At 37.2% G+C, this 22,689-nt stretch overlaps 1 protein-coding gene across 1 annotated transcript in view; it reads right to left on the bottom strand.

Moving 5' to 3' along the window:
- Positions 1–22,689, bottom strand: part of LOC122791434 — a 523,655-nt gene that overhangs the window by 141,444 nt on the left and 359,522 nt on the right. The window contains exon 7 of the mRNA XM_044059176.1: positions 18,796–18,882. Coding sequence (XP_043915111.1) covers positions 18,796–18,882 — 87 coding nt within the window. The remainder of the gene's footprint in view (positions 1–18,795; positions 18,883–22,689) is intronic.

Raw genomic sequence — 22,689 nt, 5'->3', positions numbered from 1 at the left:
CCGAGCTTTCAGAAATGGCTTCAGTGATACTTTACTATTAAGACCAGGTGGTCTATCAGCTTGAAGCTTCAATATCCATTCTTGTTCTATGGCTTCTGTTCGACTATTTAAATTACCTCCTCTCTTATAGATAGATACATACAGATAGATATATACACACACACACATATATATGCATACATATATGTCTTAAGTATATATTTTATATGCTTTGTATTTTAATGTAAGTTATGTTAGCATATATAGACATGCTTATATATTTTATACATATTGTTTTAATGTTTTTCAGTGTTTATTAGATATTATAGCTTTGGAAAGATATATTTATGTTTTTGTAAATAGATATATTTTGATTCATGTTAGAATTATAATTTCACTACATAGAGATAATGCATGAATCGTCTTTGTTATTAAGTAGGATATAAAAGATTGCTACTTAACTGGTGATGACTCCGTACATTAAGAATGACCAGTCCAACAAACTGGGCTTCAAAAAAGCTCAGAAGGATAAAATTACTCAGGAAATTTTAGCAAAAGAGGATCTGTAATCATTATATCTTATTATATGTAAAGGGCTAAATGTTCAAGGAATTCATCAACCATACTTGCTAATACCAGACCAGATGGCATAATGGTTAAGGTCTTCACCTCCCATGCAAAAGGTACAAGGTTTGATCCTGACCTCAAACCAATGCCTGTTTGGAGTTTGCACATTCTCCTGTGTCTCCATGGGGTTTCTCCCATGTCCAAAAAACATGATGAGTGTTTCCATCTCAAACTCACCAATGAATGGAGCTGTGGGCAGCAGCACAGACTCTACATGGTGCCCTATAGGGGGAAGAGTTGTACAGACCAACTGCTATGGGCATCTACTGTGGTGCACAGTATCCTCAAGATAGGAGAACATGGATCACAGACTGCATGCCGTGGCAGGGCTAGCCACTCGGTGTAAAATATGGCTCTAGGTGATTCAGTCATGTTGAATAATGTCACTGAAAATGGGCATGGGTAGTTGGTGATAAGGGGGTTGAAGACCCAGCCTACTCTGACCTACACCATGAACCCTTTCTAACAGTGAGAGGGGTATATATGTGCCACTACTGGCCAGTGTGTGCCCGCCATAAAGTCCAGCAGCCCTGAGTCAATAAGCTACTGGCTGGCCAATGTCTAGTTGCCCAGCCTGGGTCACCTGGGATAGCTCTGTTGAGTGAAAGCTGGAAATAAAACCAACCTGCCAAACATGAACTGAGAATTGCTACGAAAAATGTAGGTTCACTGACAGGATGCAGCTTGTAAGTGGATGACATGATAATATGGAGGAGGCTGGACATCCTATTCAACCAAGACAGATGAGATGGAAGGGCAGTGCAGCAAAGCCACCTGGCTTAGGATCCGGACTCTTCTACTCAGGAGGGTGACAGGCTAGAAATTGTGTAGGAATTGTGGTGAGAGAGAGGCTTCATAAGGCAGTGAGGGATATCATCAGAAATGATGCCGGACACACGGCAAGCAGACTCCATTGTAATTATAGGGCAGTATTCATAGTCACAGCCTATGCCCTACAGCAGGCTGTGATAGTGAGGAAAACAGTGCATTCAGACTACAGTTGTGGGTTCTGCTAGATAAAGCAGGACAACATGGTGTTGATGGGTGACTTGAAGGCACATATCAGGACAGAAGAGGATATTAGGACTGCTTGGGTCCACATGGGTGGAGCAACAGGAATAATGAAGGAGAAGCCATTCTAGACTTCTATCTGGCAAATGGCTTGATAGCCAACACATGATTCAGAAAGAGAGGCAGTCACAAGATCCCATACAAGAGTAGCCACCTTGCAACTCAGGTAGTCCTCCTAGTAAGGAAGTTTAGAAAGTTACTCCTAGTAAGAAAAGGCACTGAGGTAGAATCCTTGATTGCAACGTCATCCCCAGTGAAACAGTCGGCCCACAGCATAAGCCACTAGTTGCCACAATCAGCTGCAAGCAGTGGTCAGAGAAGGCTCTAAGGTCAACAGAGACCAGGCTGAAGACCTGGAAGCTGACTGGAGAGAAAGTACAACAGTTCAAGGAAATACTCAGGCCTTTAGCATCCCAAGAAGAGGAGGAAATAGGTGGAGTTGAACAAGAATGGCAGTGGCTATAAACAGCATGTGTTAGGACTACAGAAAAGATATGTGACTGAGCCCGGTATGGAAATAAGGTACATAAGGAAAGCTGGAGGTGGAATGCAGAAGTCCAGGAAGTCATCAAAAGAAAGAAGGCATGCAGGAAGAAGTGGGAGATAGAAAGGACTGACCAGGCTAGGAAGGACTACTGGTTGGTTAACAAAGAAGCTAAGAAAGAAGTTGCAGTAGCAAAGAATAGGGCATCGAAGACACTCTACTAGCTTCTGGAAAGTGACTCAGTAAGTGGCATGAAGAAACTATATTAGGTTGCAAGGCAAAGATAGTCAGACACCTTTCATAAAGGATGCCAGCAACAACCTGCTCATCTGAAAACAGGACATCAAAAGCAGATGGAAGAAGTATTTCCAGCATCTTTTGAATGAAGAAAACCCCTCAGAACTGCACTGCCCCAAAAACAGCCTACAATGAGAGAAGAGGAGGAGCCCACCCTAGAAGAAGTAAGAGCAGCACTAAGGAAAATGAAGTCAGGGAAAGCAGCAGGCTCAGATGAGGTCACAGCAGATATGATAAAGATGCTGGGTAAGATAGGGAAGAAATGGCCCCTGAGGCTGGAGAGAGAGGCATATCCCAGATGACGGGAGAATAAGCATACTCATGCCAATGTACAAGAACAAAGGGGACATCCACAACTGTGGGCAGTACAGAGGCATCAAATGCCTATCACATTGCATGAAAGTTCTGGAGAGGGTGATTGATAAATAGATACACAGAGTAGTAGAAAGTAAGATGAGAAATGAGCAGTTCGGATTCAGATCAGGATGCAGCACAATTGACCTAATGTCTGCAGTGAGACAGATACTTGAAAAGAAACTAGAGATGAGGAGAGAGTCCAATTGGGAATTCCTAGACTTGGAGAAAGCGTATGACAAGGTGCCAAGAAAGCTGATCTAGGCAGTACTGCAGTGGTTTGAAGTCCCAGAAACATTGGTAGAATTAGTGCAGGCTATGTACAAGGACCCAGTGACTCAAGTACAAACAGTGTTCTGCCTCACAGAGGGGTTACCAGTGGGAGTGGGTGTACATCAGGGTTCAGCTCTGAACCCACTGCTGTTCATACTGCTGATAGACTACATTAGCAAACAGGTCAGAGGGGACAGATCAACAAAGTTGCTGTATGCAAATGATGTGACATTACAGGCTGGCTCTGAGTAGAACTTCAGCAAATATAGGAGAATGGAATGCAAAAGTGAAGGCACATGGGATGCAACTAAGAACAGATAAGATGGTGGTAATGGCGAGAAATTGGGCAAATCAGAAGAAGCTGTGACTAGAGATAGAAGGGAATATAATGAAATAGGTAAACAGCTTCAAGTATTTTGGAGGGGTGGTTGAGGAGAAGGGAAGTCTGAATGAAGAGGTCAAAGCTAGAATCAGAGGGGCTGCAGCCAACTGGCATAAAGTGTTAGGTGTAGTCTATGACAGAAGAGTGACAAAAACAAACAAAAATAAAGACACCAAAAAAAATACATTAAATACATTCATAAAACATTAATCATTCTTCTAACCAAACCTTAAAAAAATGTTTTTGTTATTTATATATAGAATATTAAAATAAACTATAAAAAATATGTACAGGTTTATACAGTCTCAACTGCCACAAAAGTTTTTTTTCTCTCCAAAACCAACTTTGAAGGTCTCCCTCTTGGCCCTAAAGTTACTTTATCAATAGCCATATATTTAAAATGATGGAGAAAATTATAATTAACATGTTTTGCAAGGGCGTTTGTTACCTGTTCCTTCCTAATAGCATACTCATGCTCATAAATTCTATCCTGTAACCTTCTGTCAGTTTTACCAACATAGTATGCCATACATTCTTGACAGGTAGCTAAATAAACCACTGCCCTGATATTACAATCAAACTGTTTCTAATCTTATAAATGTACTCCCTAATTTGAAAACTAGTCCCTAGTACAATTTTGGAACAGTATGGGTATCTACCACATTTACAACTTTTGTGGCAGCTGAGACTGGATGATTTTAAATGGCCAGGTCTTAATGAAGCTTGCTCAATAGCTTGTATTCTTAAGATGAAGGCGTTCAATAGGTAGTGTTTTACAAGTATAAACCTGTACATATTGTTCTACATTGCATCTAGATACAATTATTCTACATTAAAATTGTTGTCACAGAGTATCAATATGGCAACGGCTGAAAATTAATGGCTTTTACTAATGACCTACATCTAACAACTAAAGTTTGGTATAATTAGAAGGGATGGAAGATTACTTTAAAAGAGGACAAGTTAATCAAAATATTGAATTATTAATAAAAGTGTAGAACATAGGATGGCTATTCATTCTGAAGCTTATTTGTATTTTACTAACATTTATTTAATGTATCTAAACTGGCTAAAATTTCTCTACATATTAAGTCGTCATGTACGTTTCCTGATAATCAAATATCAATAAATAAATCTAATCCTTCCAGGCAGCAGATTGACAGTAGACCCAGTTAAGCTACAATATAACTCACAAACTAAGATAAGAAAGAAAGGAAATGATCATAAGATGGAATAATAGAAAAAAATGAGTAGAGTGGAAAGGGTAAATATTAACAAAGACTGGAAAGGGATGAGGAAAGAAGAGAGAGAGAAAAATAAAGTAATGTAAAAAGAGGGAAGAGAAAGAGGAGGAAAAAGAAAGCAGAGGGAAGGGGAAAGAAGTATAAAGAAGGAAAAGAGTAAGGAAAGAGAAAAATAGGAAAAGCATAGACAGAGAGAAGAGATGAGGGCAGAATTAAAAGACATGGGTCTATATTAGAACATCGAAGTCTTGAAACTTTGAATGTTCTAATATCGACCCCTTTTCAGTAAAAGCTGAAAATAGCGAAGCTGCAGAACACCGACTTTCTTCCTAGGGAAAGAATTTGATTTGCCATTTCTGTGGCTTCGCTATTTTCAGCACTATGGTGGAAACTTATGGGTCTGGATCAGGTAAGTGTGTGATTGTGTGGATGTGAGGGTTAGGGCGCAGGTTAGGTAATTGTGCGATTGTGTGGATGTGAGGGTTAGGGCGGGGTAGGTGAGTTAGGGTTAGGGCGTGGGTGAGGTAAGTGTGCGATAGTGACAGACCTTAGGGTTAGGGTTTGGGTTAAGGTAAGTGGATAGATAGTAGTGTATGCACAGTTTAGTGTAGGGTTACTTTAGATGTAGGATTTTAAGTGTATGTGTCTGGATTGCTATTTGTTTGGTGTGCTTGTGTTGTGTGTATGTGTTTCAGAACAGCAATTTTTTTCCCTGGGAAAAAATTCACTGTTCTGCATGTTTAATATTTTAAACTTTTGCTGAATAGGGGTCGATATTAGAACATTCAAAGTTTTAAAACTTCGTTTTTCTAATATAGACCCAAAGACATGAATAAAGGAAAGAACAATCATTTGAATTAAAATGTAGTTGTTAAGTTGCAGATGCTTCATAGCTACTGAGAATAATACTAAAGTAAAATGTTGGTGATAAGTGGAGTGGAGTTTGGGTGACCCTACTTTAACTAAGAATCTTAGTGGATTACATGTGTAATTATGTACTCATTTTGAAATTTTATATCTGTTTAGGAAAACATTTGATGGACACATACCTCTTAACTGTCCAGAATTTTGCAGGATATCTAGATTTTTGCTTCATATTTTGATCTGTTCCTCATAGAATTTGTGTTTCTTTGGCAAATAATTGAGGATCAAAGCCACTAAATAATGATAGTCATTTGAATTTTGGGGGGGCGGGCAAAGTGGCACAGCGGATAGTGTTGTCACCTCACAGCAAGAGGTTTCCCAGTTTGATTCTCAGCTGGAGTGCCTTCAGTGTGGAGTCTCTGTCTTCCCTGTGTTTGTATGGGTTTCTTCCAGGTACTCCAGTTTTTGCCTACATTCCAAAGACATGCAGTTAGTAGATTAAAGACATTAAATTGGCCATAGGTATGAGTGTACGTGTGAGTGTGTGTTGTGGAAGAACTAATGTGGCAGAGCTAGCCAACCAGAGGTGTAAACCTTGGCTCTAGATGGTTGTCACTGTTAAGTGACATCCCAAGCCCATGAGCAAAAATGGGAAAAAGGGGTTATGGATGAATGGATGGATTTGAGTTTCAGACTTCATATCCTGTGGAAAATCTATGCCAGTGCAAAAACTGTTACAGCAACTTTCTACATTCAGAAGAGTAATACTTAGAATTTATCCCTAATTTTTGGTGTTTGTCCCCCACTATTTTTGATTTTGTTCAGAATTCCTGAACTAAGAGGTTGAGCGGTATTAATCATACACATTTCCTCGGAAAATTAAAAAAAAATTAAAAACTATTACATGTCTGAAATATCAAATTTAATATTGACATGGATTTTTAATTTGAGGAATAATCAATATTTTTCTCCTGAGATTTAATACATTAACTACTAGGAGAGAACAAAGCAAACAAACAAAAAGTCTTCTGAAATAGATGGGATCATCCCTGAAATGTTTAATATCCTACTACAAAATGTAGTGTATTTCTTCCACAAGGTTTTAATAAACATTCAGACTAACTCAAAGGTACCAGCTTCATTGGAAAACCTAATTAAACCCAATTCTAAAAGAAAATAGATACCACATAATGCTCGGTATGTAGATTATTAAATATTATACCATGATCCCCCCAAAACGTGCACGCTGATTGGCCAGCATGCCCGTTGTAAATCGAGTTATACTAATGGAAAAAGGTCCGGTCGCCCGGACTTTTTTCCATTAGTATAACTCATTTTTTTAAAACACTGTCTCGCTATGTTAAATGGGTTTAACATAGCGAGACAGCTTTAAAATAAGCAACGGAGATCTCCGTTGCTTATTTTAAAGCTGTCTCGCTATGTTAAACCTATTTAACCTAGTGAGACAGTGTTTAGCAACGGAGAAAGCAAGATCTCCGTTGCTTTTTGATGTTCGCTATGTTAAATGAGTTTAACATAGCGAGACAGTTTTAAAATAAGCAGCGGAGATGTCCGTTGCTTATTTTAACTGTCTCGCTATGTTAAACTCATTTAACATAGCGAACTAAAAAGCAACGGAGATCTTGCTTTCTCCGTTGCTTTTGCAACTCTGATGTACTGCGCAGGCGCGCAGTACATCAGAACTGCCGCGGATGCCAGACATCTGCGGAAGGGCAGTAAACAGGCATTATACTATGCCATAATTTAAGAAAAGTAATAGTTTCTTTTCTTAAATAATGTCATGGTATAATAGCAATAACCCACGCCTGGGTGTGGGTAATGCTAAATTTACCCACGGTTGGCTTTGTTTGGTCCCTCGGGCCAAACCACGCCAACCGTGGGTAAATTTAGCATTACCCACACCCAGGCGTCGGTTATTGCTATATTGACTTTGACATTTTTATGTTTATATTCACAGCTATATTAAAAGTTTTTATACCTCAATCAATAATAATCAAAGTTCATATTTAAAAGACAAATGCAAGATAAAGTTAAAAGTTGTTAATAGATTTAATAAATAAGAAATGTTGAGTCTTGACATTAAAATGGTCTTTGATTCTAGAGACAACATTTTTAAAGTTTTACAGTTATTTGACTTTCCTCACTGAGTTTATCTCCTTAATAAAAATATTTTTTTATGATAAAACCAGTATGAAGTTAGGTGTCACCTGAACTATTGGATTTCAATAAAGGTACAAAATAAAGATGCCCCCCCCACTTATGTTTGCTCTAACTATAGCAACATTAGCAATGATTATTATATCAAGCACTAATATTCATGGAGTAAAAACTGAAGGAAACTATGAGTCAAAAATGTTAGTGTTTGCAGATGACATAATGTTGACTGTCATGTAAATTAATATATCAGTAAAAGAACTATACAAAATAAAAGCATTTGAGAAATTTGTTAGTAATAAAGCCAACTATTTTATATTAAAATCTAAGAACATTAATATCTCAATAATCTTAATACTAAGGAATTATTCTAAAAAGACTCCTGAAGAAACAAGGGGCATAAATTATTAAACAAAAATATATAGAATAAATAAATTGATTGAGTCTTGGAACAAACAAATTTTCAATTTTGAAGAACGACTTCATCTCATAAAAATAAATAATTCAAATTACTGCACTTGTTCGAAATGAAACACATTAAACATCTTTATTACAATCTTTCAAAGATTTTTATAATATCCCAAAATGCCAAGGGTAGCCTATAAATACCACATTAGATCATGGGACAGAGGAGGAATCTCACTACCAGCTATAGAAACCTATACCAAAGCTGCCTCCATTAAAGTTATTGTGCATTGGCTGGATAACAACTATAAAGCTAATTATGGTAATATTCAATCCAAATAAGATATAGAGACCCTCTTCTCTGGAAATTATTGACAAAATGTGGTTAATATTCAGTTATTTTCAATACAATATATACTCTCCTACCTATTCACAATATAGTAATAACATAAAAAGATAAAAAACTTCATATTGGGTTACCTTGAACTAAAAAAAAAACTAGTTTAGTTTAATTTCATAATTTTGTTTAAATAAAGGACATATCAAGAGTTCATTTAAAATGAGTCAATGGAAAGGAAACCTTTTATAGGGCAGTATAATTGTTTTGGAGTTGTGATTTGAAAACTACACAGAGATTGAATATGGAGTTTGTTCTAGACATATATGACTGAATAATGACTAAAGGAACTTGAAGCTTTGTTCAAAAAAAAACATTTATGATACAATATGCACTCAGAATAAAGATGCTCCTAAATTACTAGATTTTTTTTATGTCAGATAGCATACAAAAATAAAGATGATACACCTATATCATCAGAGTTATATAATATTCTTATAAATTACAAAGAAGAGATGCATGATCTTTGGAACTTTATACTACAACGTGATTGTGAAAATCTGTCAGAAATCAATACAAATCTTATGTTGAAATCAGCTGGAAAAACTTTACTTGTTCAGTATTGGAATGTTTTTATTTGAAAATTTCTACATAGAGCCTCTTATACTCATGATAAACTATAAAAAGAATAGAAATAAAGTTGATTGTTGGAGGTACAAATCAGAAATCAAAGTTGACTTAACTTTATGCATGATGCGTTACTGAAAGAATTCTGGAGGAAAATGTCTTTCTTCAAATTCTGTAATCCGACAATTTTTTTATTAATAAAAATTGTATTCTATTTAATGGGTTAAATTAATTTGAAAGCAAGCCAATGTAACCTCTTATGGACTATTTTAGCTGTTGCAAGAAAAGCCATCATAAGAAAATGGAAAAGAGATGATACTAGTTTTCACTTCTGTTTTAACAAGCAGTAGTTAAGGAATCCAACATCAGAAAATAAATATTGCCTTCAAGAAATTATGAAATAGATCTGTGGTCTAAAGTACTTTGATAGATAATTTGATATTAAATGAAACTTATCTAACAGAAGAGAAAATTTGGATGGACAAAAGATAAAATCAGCAAGCAAAGGAGAGTAGTATTGCTGGAATTGAATTGAGTACCTTCACGAGGTGGACACTGCTTTTACAAAATCTCATCAATATGAGATTGATATATAGGCTGTACTTTATATAGCATATATCCATATAAGTAGGTTAAAAACGCAAATGCCAGCTGGGTGCACAAGTCCCAGGATAAAAAAGTGTCCAATCCGGGTAGGTGCACTGGTGCCAGGGTTGGAAAAAATTACAGTGCATAATCCTCAGGACATGGAAACATTCCTACAATGGGGTAGGCCAGGCTGAGGGGGGAGGATGAAGGAAGTTGTCTACAAAAAGGAAGTAAAGTAATGAAAGTAATAGTCCACAAAAAAACGGATATGCCTATTAAGGATAATAAATAAATTGTGTATTGTGAATATTTTGTAATAATCCCAGAATTTTTGGATATTATATATTCAAAAAGATTAAATGAAATTACAGGAAAGAAAAATACTTGCACAAGGAAAACTGTCAAAAGCTTCAAATGCAAATTTATGTTCATTAATTCAACATATTTATGAAAAACATTATATAGACCAAGAAACCTTGGGCCATTTGGAAAAAGGAGCAACTGAGGAAGTGTGAAAATATAAAGAACAAAACCTAGAGATCTTTGAAAGGTATAAAAAAGAAACATGGACATGGGAAAGAAAGAGATCTGATATTGGGTAATATTTATGCAAAGGAGAAAGTCAAACTAATCAATAGAAGAAAGCAGCTCCAAAATTTTTGAAATGAAATACAGGCAAAGGCACCCAGATATGGAAAAACTTACAATATAAATAATAAGATCACAAAGGGGGATGAAGAACAGAAGATTACTAAAGTAGAAGTTAAATAGAAGCTGAAGTTATGGAATGCCTGTGAACTGAAGGATTTATTCTAGAAAGTTTTGCATAGTTTATGCCACAGCATGATGGAACAATGAGTCCCTAAAGTAAGGAGAAACAGGTGGAGCGGGAGACATCTGAAGAAGAAATATGGACATGGGAAAGAAAGAGATTTTATATGGTGAAGTATTTATACAAAGGAGAAAGCAAACTCATCAATTCAAATAAAAGCAGCACCAAAGATATTTGAAGAGAAATATAACCAAAGGCATCTGGACATGGAAAATTTTATAATGCAAAAAAAAAAAAAAGAAAACAAAGGCAGAAAGTAGAAAAGAGGATTAGTAATGCAGTAGTTAAAGAAATAGAAACCAAAACTATGAATTACTTGTGAACTGAATGATTTAGTGTAGAAAATCCAACACTGGTAATGTTACAGCATGATGGAATAGTGAGATGACAAATAATGAGAACAGGTGGAATAAGAAGCGTCTGATCAGTTGCCACATGAAGATACTCTGGAACCTTAAGTAGAAAATCAGTACAAAAGTTCAGCTTTAGTTACACAGCTAAGAGAGGGAACAGAAAACGGTGGCAACTGATGCATTCAATGTTGTGCAGTGATAGGCCACTGAGTTCCCATTTGAAAGAGCAATGGATGATGCAGTATGAAGCAGAAGAGAATATGTTACAGGAAGATGTCATGGAACTTTCTATAGAATGCCATCTGGAAATGGAAAATAAAGAATGTGCACTCAGTTTAGAAGAAAAAGATTTAATGGAAGAGCTGCTTGATTTCATAGAGATGGATAGACATATTAAGATCGATAAAAGAAATAGACTACAGATAGTAAGACCCAAAATGTTGGAAGTCTGATAAAACAAATGTACACAGTAATCAAGACTATTAACAGAAATTCATGTGATATAGTGGGAGTAAATAGGGTATATTGTTGTGCCGCTAAATTAATATCAAATAAAGTCTTGACCACAAAAATACAGGGCAATAAGGGAAAAGAAGAGACTAAATCAAATGTCATCTTGGCAGTATCAAATAGAGAAAACTATGAAGCAATTAAGACAAGAAGTGTCACTGTTAAAGTATAGAAGAGGGAACAGATCAACAAAAATACTTAGAAAGACAGACGTGATAAAAGCAACATGCAATTATTAGAACAGACCAGGATCTATAGTACAACATTGCAAATAAACAAAAGATATCAACAAAGGCTGAAAAACTTAGAAGATATGCAAATAAATGAAAAAGAAAAGTACAAAATAAGGAATTCATTGATGATCCAAAAAAGTTTTATACAGAATTGGGAAACGAAGCAAAAGGAATAGAAACACCACCAAAAAAGAAAAAAAAAAAAAAGAAGAAATAGACACATTTTGGAGAAATATCTGTGAAGACATTGTGGGACATAACAAAGATGCTGAATAGACAGAGGAAATAAAAGAAAAAGTAAGAAGTTCAAATATAGAGGATATGAAACGGGATGAAGTAACGACCAGAGAAATTGAAATAAAACTAAGAAAAGCTCCCAAATGGAAAAGCCCAGGGCAAATGCAGTACCTAACTTCTGGCGTCATTTTAAGGGGATCCAGTATCTGTCTGCTTGGGATGACATGATTGACAGACCTCGATGCTTTGCCAGAGATGGCCTGCATCAGTCACCCTTAGGTTTCTGGATACTGGCTAAGGCTCTTGCCACCCCTATAGTGCCTTTTTAGGTGGTTTTCCAAAGACCAAATTACCACTGTAACAGCTATAAATAAATGCAATCTGGGGGTCATGCTGCTCAGTGCTAGAAGTCTAAATCTCAAGATGCACTCACTCAAAGGACTCCTCAAAATGGAGAACATCGACATTTGTGCTGTAGTGGTGACCTGGTTTAAAGCAGCAGAAAGCACCCCTGCGCTACCAGGTTATAACTCATTCCACACCTTTCAGCCCCAGAACATGGACCGAAGCTCCAAAAATGGTGGCGTCTCCATATTCATAAAGGATATGCTCACCTCCAGAGTAGTAGCCCAGCATGATGCATTGGAGATACTTCAGGTACCTTTAACAGTGGATAAGATGACGATTCAGGTTGTAGCCTGCTATAGGTTCCCATCCATGTCCCAAGACTCTCACTCCATGTTCCTAAGCACCCTGGAAACTGTTAGGGTCCAACCCAACACTCTCATAGTGGGTGACTTCAACTACTCTGCCATCAACTGGGAAAACTACTCATACACCAATACACTTGCCCAACGCTTCCTGGAATTCATTAATTACACTGCGCCGGACCAGCTCATTCTTACCCCCACTACAGGAAGCAACATCCTTGACCTGGTTATTACTAACATGAGTAACCATTGCTCAACACCAATAGTCAATGCCTCCCTGGTTAGATTCGACCACAATCTAATTACCATGGAAATCCACATCTCACACACACCACCAACAAAGGTAACTACCATGAAAAACTTCTCCAAAGCTGACTTTGGGCTCCTAAAAACAGAGGTGGTTAAATTCATGGCACCCATGCAAATGGAAAATAGGTGCATGACCGCCGAATTATACACAAATGCATGGAACTAGCCATACCCAACAGAACCAAGACACTCTCCTCCAAAAAAAGAAGCCAATCTGGTGGTCCCCTGCCATTAACAAAACTCTACAACAGAAGGAAGAAACTGTTGCAGAAAAACGTGAAGTCCCAAGACTGGAAAAACTCCCTTATTAGCCTCAACAAAAAGTTGAGATACCTCATCAAAACCTCTAAAGCTAGCTATGAAGACAGAATTGTGGCAGACACTAAAAACAACCACAAAGCCTTTTACAGTTATACCAAGAATCTCCACGGCAATACCCAGATTTGCTATGAGTTACTGCACAATGGTACCTCCTATACTGAGCCAACAGATATTGCCAACATACTGGCCGACAGATTCAATGCCAACTTTGCCCTCTCCCAAAGGACCAATCACAATACTGGAAGAATGCCAGGCACCCAGCATTACTGCAGCACAGGTTAAAGCTGCATTGACCAAGGCCAAGAATACAGATTCCATGGGACCTGACAATATCCCTGGCTGTGTTCTACATGAACTGCAAAGTGAACTGGCATCACACCTGTGTGCCCTATTCAATCACAGCCTCACCTCAAGCTTTGTCCCTACAGAATGGCCCACTGCTATAGTCATCCCTCTTCATAAAAGGGGAGCGACTACAGACCCTGGGAATTATTGCCCCATTAGCCAGAAGAGTCTGATATGTAAGGTTATGGAACGCATCATCATGGACCTAATTAACAAGAATATAGGGAATCTCCAAACTCTGGATCCCATGCGAAGGGTAGATCATGCCTGCTCAACCTGCTTGACTACTTTGAGTCAGTCACCAGAGCTGTGGATGAGGGCAAGGCAGTTCATACAGCCTACCCCGATCTGGCCCAGGCCTTTGATACCATTTCCCACTCAAGAATTATTGATAGACCCACCAAACTAGGCATCAAACCCTATATCACTAGGTGGGTTGCAAACTGGCTCACAAATAGAACCCACATTGTGAAAGTAGCAGACTCCAAGTCAGACTGCTGATCAGTCACGAGTGGAGTCCCACAGGTATCGGTCCTGGATCTTCTGTTTGGCATCTACTTCTCAGAAGTCCAGGCCAACATGGAGGGACTCTAGCTGACCAAGTTCACCGAAGATTGCAAGCTGGGAGGCATTATTAACTCCCCAAGTGATGTAGACATCCTACAGAAAGGCCTCACTGAGACCAACGACAGGTGTTGAAACCATGGCCTTAAGCTTAATGCCAAAAAATGTGTCATCATTCCCTTTGGGAAAAACTCAGTTCCCACTAATTACCACATTGATAGTAGCCCACTAAACACTGAAGATGTTATAAGAGATCTGGGGACACAGGTTGACAGCAACGTCTCCTTAGACCACCACATTGCCACTGTGGTCAGAAAGTCATTCTATGTGGCACATCTCATTACCAAGAGTTTTGCATCCAGGAAGAAAGAGGTCATCATCTCTCTCTACTCTTCCCTCATTAGACCAATCATTGAGTATAATCCCCATTTGGCATGTACTGCACTAAACACTTGCAACAGCTGGAAAGGCCACAAAAGTACCTCATGAAGAGGATTCTAGGCCTTAAACACTTGCCCTACATGGACAGACTCAAAACACTCCAGCTTTTCTCTGTCTCATATCATCTATTAAGAGGCAATCTCTGCTTGACTTACAAAGCCATGTCTGACCAGCCTTGTTAGAAATGTTACACCTAAAGAAATCCCAATCCCTCTGCACCACATGCTCCAGGGACCTCAACCTCATTACCATAATCAACAGAATATGCTGGATGGACAGGTTCATAACCCAGAGACTGCCCATGCCCTGGAATGGACTTCTCATACATGTCAAGCAAAGAACCTGACTGGCCCTTTTCAAGAGAAATCTTGATGAGTGGATGTGAAATAGAAAGTTCACTCTGGGGATCACTCCAGTGGCTCTACTTGATAGAGGCAGCAGGAACTAATGTTGGCATGATGCCAGGGCACTTCTATGGGCTAGACTTGTAAAGACTCCAGGGCTATTGGCTTAGTACACATCTATGAACCTATAAAGATCATTACACAAAGGCTTAGCCCTGTGTAAGAACTACTTATATGTGCACCCCAAACACATGCCACCCTGGTTAACAACAGAAAAAAAATACTCCTGCTTAAGAGTGAACCTGCAAGCTATTCTAAAAACTATAGACCAGTAGCTTGCCTATAGTTATTTAGAAGAAAACTCAATCATGACAGTAGAACAAAAGTGTAACAAAAGAAAGTCATATGGAACAAAGGATCATTTGTTGTTAAATAAAGCCATAATGGAGAATTATAAAAAGGGAAATAATCTAAGTATAGCATGGGTAGATTACAAAAAAAGTATTTGACAGCATCCCACATTCAGAGATAAAGGAGAATTTACAGGTGTATAAGATACACTATACACTGATCACTTACATTACAGTCACCATGAAACAGTGGAAAACCGCTTTGCAGCTAAGCCATGATAAAGGGCAAATTATTATCCCAGGGATAAAAATTCAAAGAGGGATATTCAAGGGTTACACTCTGTCACAGCTACTCTTTTGTCTTGTCCTTAACCCATTAAGCTGTTTACTTAACAGATAAGGTCATGGTTGCAATTCATCTTCCAAACAAAAACAAAATGTAAAGACTTCTCATCTTTTTGTGGATGATTTAAAACTGTATAATTCATCAAATGATGAACTGAAAGCACAACTGTAAGTAGTCAGAAACTTTCTCAGATGATATAAGAATGTCATTTGGTCTTGATAAATGTGCAAAAGCAACATTTAAAGTGGGAATTGGGAAAGCTGCAGCACCAAGAAAATATCATCTGGGGCAGGAATGTGATATAAAGGAACTTGGACAGGAGGGATTGTATAAATATTTGGGAAGTGGTGGATCGATAATAAAACATGAATAAATGCAAAGAAAATTCAGTAAGAAATATTTTATAAGATTGAAATTAATACTGAAAACATCCCAAAGTCCAAAGCTATAAACCAATTTGCTCTTCCTGTTCTAACTCACGGTTTTGGGTTGATTGACTGGCCCTTAAAGTTATTGGATCATTTGGACAAGAAAACAAGAAAAATGCTTCACACTTATCAAATAATATATAAGTATGAGTGTATACCAAGATTATATCCCTCATTCTGAAGGAGGTATGGGCCTCCTCAAAACTGATTACATGTATAGATCTGCAATCGAAGGACTGCATACATTTTTACTGACCTACAAACATAGTGAAAGTTTTGAAACATGCAGAGAACAAACCTAAGATGACTTTCCTGATTAGTTTAGCAGAAGCATACTGGTGTCAAGTGGGAAGGGAAACCAAAATCAGGCAGCAACTGAATGTGCCAAAAAACAAACAAAAAAAGAATATAAGGGGAGGATCAGATGAGGGTAAAAAAATGAGGAAAAGGCATAAATATAGTGACACGTATAGAAAAGTCTTGTAACAACCTCATGTCGATAAAGGCATAAATATAGTGACACGTATAGAAAAGTCTTGTAACAACCTCATGTCGATAAAGGCATAAACATAGCAACACGTATAGAAAAGTCTTGTAACAACCTCATGTCGATAAAGGCATAAATATAGTGACACATATAGAAAAGTCTTGTAACAACCTCATGTCGATAAAGGCATAAATATAATGACACGTATAGAAAAGTCTTGTAACAACCTCATGTCGATCAGGATCTGACACAGGAATGGTTAAGGAAAGGTGAATGTAAACCAGAAGGTGAAAAGTTAAGATTAGCAGCCCAGGATAGTGGACGGCGTACACAGTGGTTTACAATGTCCATTGAACATGTGAGAGAAACAGACAAATGCAGGTTCTGTACAACAGAACCGGAAAAAATTGCACATTTTGTTGCTGGGTGTGATGCACTAATGGCAGAGGGCCTGTATACTGAAAGGCATACTAATGTGCCAAGACTGTTGCACTGGGGATTGTGCAAACATTACAATATTGAAGTAGCTGAGAAGAATTGGAAACATAAGCCACAAAGCATTATAGGGAATGATGACATTTGTATCACATGGGATCATTCATTACCAACAGTTCAAAAAATAAATGTGAGAAAACCAGGCATAGTAGTCCATGAAAAGAAGACAAAAATAGCATTGGTTATTGAAATTGCTAAACCCAGTGATTACAGTGTCTAATGTAGAGAGGGACACAATGTCATACAATATCAGGATTTGCAGGCAGAAATGAGGGCAATGTGGGAGAAGGATACCCAGGGAGTTCCAATAGTAGTGGGAGCAGTTTTAAAGAATTTATGCTACCAATACATGTAATTCTGTAGGAATTGCAGAAGGAGTCAGTTCTGGGCACATTGCAGGTGCTGGAAAGAGCATATTTGGCTAACACCAAAGACTGAAACAACACTAATTTCATGAAATGTAACCATACTTTGACTTAGGAATGGGGTCCATTCCTGACATGGTATTACAAACCCAAAAGTCCTGAAGAAATTAAACCAAAGAAACAATAATCTTACTTCCTCATCTTCCAGTATTACCTCTCAAGGAGAATTGCAAATGCAAAACAAAAATGTTAAAAGTCCTGAAAGTCATTATATTATAATGAGTCACACATATATTGTCGATAGCTAAATAGAGTAAATAAATTTTTAATCTGATGTTTAAAATTGGTTGTTTATGGAAATACATAAATTCTAGGATAAGATCTGTGCTGCTGTTGAACGTTTTAAAAGTAAGCAAATGCTTTAATTTGTGAATTAAAACAACCTATAAAAACTTGTTAAAAGCAAAAAAACTCACAAAACTCAGCTTCCATTTCATCAATGCATGTAGGGTTCAGTCTTTTGGAGAAGCAAATTTTGCAAGTAACACCTTTGGCAGAAATACATGGTTGCCACCTCTTCAGATGCCCAAAATGGGACATGTTTGCAGGACATCTGACCAGTGCAAAAACTGGACTTCACTTTGCCAAATTAAAAGCTCACTCTTTGTAGATTGTTAATAGTTTCTGTTGCTTTATATCCCAGTAAAATGTTTCAGATACAAATTTGTTATGCAAATACTACAGGAAGCATAGGAAATATTTTTGTTGCCCTAAAATCTCAGGACATGTCATTTTTCTATTTTGTTCTTATTTTTGTATGACAAAACTGCATAAATAGGGATAGGTGTTTATCCTATATAAATATTGTCAGTTAGAGGGATGTTTTGAATGAATAGGAATATACCTTGTGCACTTCCTCAAGACTCTCCAATTCTTTTCTCTTCTTAATTCCTTATGTTAGAAGCATAGTTTAATAACTGACTCAGAATGGCTTTGTACCTCCCCCTACAATCTTGCTATTTTATAGGCAGCAGCAAAAGTTACCATACAAATGAAATTTGTATACGAGAATGTACTTGTTATTAATGTTTTTATTTTGTGCATTTAATGAGTTCATTCTATAACTGAAAATCTGTTTACTATGAACAGTTCCTGATGATAATATTTTAAGTCTGTTATATTTGGGAGTGAAGCATTCTGTATATCATAAGTCCAGACTTATTTTCATAACATCACAACAGCAGCCTCGGTTCTCTCTGCAGTTTTCTCAGTAATGTTATATATAATATAGATTGATACCTACTAGCTAAAGAGAGAGCTTAGTAATTCATCAGCATTCTTTGCCCTTCTATAGCAGTGCCAACTGCAGACTTAGAAGAAAATGAGATAAATGTTGGTTGAAAAAATGTTATAATTACCTGATCCTTTCCTCCACTGCTCCACGTACCAAAGAATTATAAATATTATGATGGAAATTGCTGCCTTTGTCTGGAATGTAAAATCTCCTGCAGGATGACAAATTTTACATTTTAAGAGACATAGATTACTGAATAAGAAAACAATACATTCATTTTTGACTGCATGTATTTTTGCTGACAGCCAATAATGTACTGTGGCCTCCTGATTCATAAGACGCATATTTCAGAGACCACTCTTGTTTCTTAGCAGCCACCCCCTGACTAATCCAGCAGAATATTTATGAATTTCCAGAGATTGTGGCCTTGTGGTTAATCCTTCCCTTGACCAAGTAGCCAGCAGCAGAATTAGAGGACTGAAATTCTCTTGGGACATCCTCAGGCCTACCCATCAAAGTGCCTGTCAACCTATGGCAGTATAGTGTGCAGTGAACATAACAATGATATATGCATACCTTCAATGATGCCCTAATGTTCTGCAATGTTGAGTCTTTCGGCTTTTCCCGGTTAGGGGTCGCCACAGTGGAACTCCGGTCCGCTAATGATTGGTAGTTGATTTTTTCGTGCCGAGTTACCAGCCCTGACACACAACCTTCAATGAAGGTACACCCATTCACGCAATATTTTCAACCATTTAGTGCAGCACTGATCTGCAGGGCCACAGGTATCTATCAGGTGTTACACATTCATGTTAACTTTTCATGCACACACACCCTATGGGAAAGGGGAGCTTGCTGACGACTGCTTATCCTTTCCCATCTGATCAGCCTTGCTAATTGCTAAGGCTTGCTTTTGTTCCCCAGTATTAAAGAGTACAGATGGATGCCTTGATTCTGAGCCTTTGGGTTGGTTACAAGACCCCATGTTTTTAAACAATCATCCATGACCTACCCTTGTTCAAAATTAATCGACAACATCTTGTCAAAATATGTAAAGAAAATTACTTCTATTTGTAAAGACTCATGGTCTTTCCTGCGTGATATTAATAGCATTAAATTCAACCCAGATTTGAATTTTTTGACAATAGATGTTGTCGATTTATACACATCTATTCCTCATAATGAGGCTGTTGAATGGATTCAACTTATGCTTAAAGATCTGGATGCTCCTCAGGTTGAGATAGATGTGGTTACAGAACTTTTGGGCATAGTGCTTTCTTCTAATTTTTTCATATTTGATCAGCATTTCTACTTGCAAAAGTGTGGAATAGCCATGGGTTCGCCATGTGGGGCATCTGTGGCTAATTTGTTTGTGGCATTTTGGGAGAAACATTTTATAAAGTCCAATGAGAATCTCGTGCAGCACGTTGTTTACTACACTAGATTTTTGGACGATATATTCGTCCTTTTTAGGGGCAATATAGATGAAGCTAGAACTTTTGTACACTCTTTGAATGCTACAACTGAATTTTTGAATTTCACTTATAAATTCTCAACAACAGAGGTAGATTATCTGGATGTGAGACTGGCTAAGGACTTTAATGGTGGGGCTTATTACTCAACTATCTTTAGAAAGCCAACTTACTGCAATTCCTTCCTGCACTATACTAGTTTCCACCCACCAAAACAAAAAAAGTCCATTGTTAAGGGACAGTTAGTACGTGCAGGAAGGATGTGCAGTACTATGGAAGATTTTAGACTTGAATGTCTATTTCTAAAAAATTTATTTACCAACAGAGGTTACCCCCTACCACTAATTGATGAACTTATTCATGAAGTCGACGCTAAAAGGGTGAAAGGTGTATATAAACCTCTGCTTGACCAATATAATTTTGTTGATCCAACTTCTGACACTGAATTTATTGAAAATGAGAACTGTATTATTTGTGCAGAACCAAATTTCTCTTTGAGTTTTATCACCCAATATAACTTAAATTCAACAAGCATCTGGGCTATTATTTTAAAAAATTGGCCCTTAGCTATAAATTCTCCTTCTTTAATTGACAAATTAGGTGTGCGCCCTTCTGTCATTTACAGAAGAGGCAGTAATTTAAAAGATCTTTTACAACATACAGCATGTTCACATGACTTTACTAGAACCACGGGTTCTTTTAAATGTGGTTTTTGTAATACATGTAAATTTCTGAAAACAGGCAATTCTTTTACAGTAAGGAGGAAAAAGTTTTTTATCCATCATAAAATTACCTGTGAGTCTAAATCGGTTGTTTATATTGCTTTATGTAACTGTTGTTCATCCTTTTACATAGGAAAGACTAACCGTAAGCTAAAAGAAAGGATTTACCAACATTTATATGCAATAAGGAAATCCTTATTAGAAAATGCATTGGCCAAACATGTAGATACCAACCCAGGCCATAGCTTTAATTTTATGGGCATTGACCACGTTGTTCCAAATATTCGTGGTGGTCCAACCCCTATGATTCTCGAAAATGTAGAATTGTTATGGCAATTAAATTTGGATGCATTTAGGCCGCCTGGCCTTAACGAAAACTGCAATATATCAACAGTTTTAAAATTAAAGAGTTACTATAGGTAATTACTTATATTTCTGGGAAAATACATACTGAAACCGTGTGTATATATTTATGTATTGTTTAATACAAGGTTTTTTATGTCTAATTTTTAAATTATAAATATATATTTTCTTTTAGGATGTTGTTAAGTAAGAATAAGATATTTTTTTGGTTCTTATTTTAGCTATATTAATGAGTTCTCACAGGAAATGTAATTATTTGTTCACTTCCTGTTCTGTTATTTAAAAGGGTGTTTTTAAACTGTTCCATTGTATCCTTCTGATGAAGCTGTGACAGGGGTCACGGCGAAAATGCTTGTTTCTATGAAAATTAAACTTTTGCGTTAAAGGAATTTTGGTTTTTGGCTTACTGCTGGTTTAAGTCTTGCTACACGGACATAAGGTTGCCTGTATTTTTGTTTATTTCAACAGTTTATTCATTTCTTATAGTTCGATGTTTTTAAACAAAGACTTTTGGAAAACAAATATGCTGAGTTAGTGGATTATGTATTTTTAAAATTATTTTCTGACTTCTCCTGTGCACCTCTCATTGTCTTGTAAATGTTACCTTTTTATGAATAGTACCATTCCATTTTTCCCCCAAATCAGCCTACTAGATGTCAGCTGTACACAAAAATACACCAGGAAAAGAGGTGATCCACCACGACCTGTGAAATGGTTTGATGTTTACATAATGTTTCTCTGTTACACAGCTTGCCTTAGTACTCAGACTGTAAGACTCCATGAGATGACATTCCATGGTGAGGCCAGTCATACACTCTCTCTCACAGAGATGGGACAGCATGTGTATGTCCACTTTGGGCCATTTTTCTGGATGAGTACTCCCAACTTCTGCACTTGCTACTCAGTCCTGGGTTGCTGACTGTGTTGCCAAAGAGTAATTCTCTAGGTAAGTTAATCCAGGAGTTGACTGCAATATAATACAGTACATCATGATTCAGGAAGCATTAACTATTATTTAAATCTCTGTTATTATTCACACACTCCCTATGATGTTACAGAGTGAAAAGCATGGAGTGCAAAGCTAATTAAGAAACAGTAATGTCCTCTACCTACTTGTCTGTCTACAGCTGAATATTCATATTTCCTGTCCAGATTTCAGGCATTATTAGACTCCCTGAACAGACTGCCTAAACTTCAGAATAAAACTTGTGAACATTTCTTTATTTGTGAGCACACACAGATGTTAATATCAACACAAATTATTGCTGGAAAGATGCTACTAAAGGATGTAAGAGATCTCATGGCATAACACTCAGTGGAGAATGCAAAGGATTTTGTGCACAAACTCCATCTCACTAAATTATTATCTCTGAGTTTCATACATTCTTTGTGTCTAAATCATTTGCATTCATTGAAAAATCTAGTGCAAGTCACAGAAGATAATTTTAAATAGCATTATAT

This window comes from Protopterus annectens, chromosome 17.part0 (genome assembly GCF_019279795.1).
Source record: "Protopterus annectens isolate FY-2018-M chromosome 17.part0, PAN1.0, whole genome shotgun sequence".
Lineage (NCBI taxonomy): Eukaryota > Metazoa > Chordata > Ceratodontiformes > Protopteridae > Protopterus > Protopterus annectens.
The sequence above is the reverse complement of the archived record's forward strand: the minus strand, read 5'-3'. Positions and strand labels throughout refer to the sequence as shown.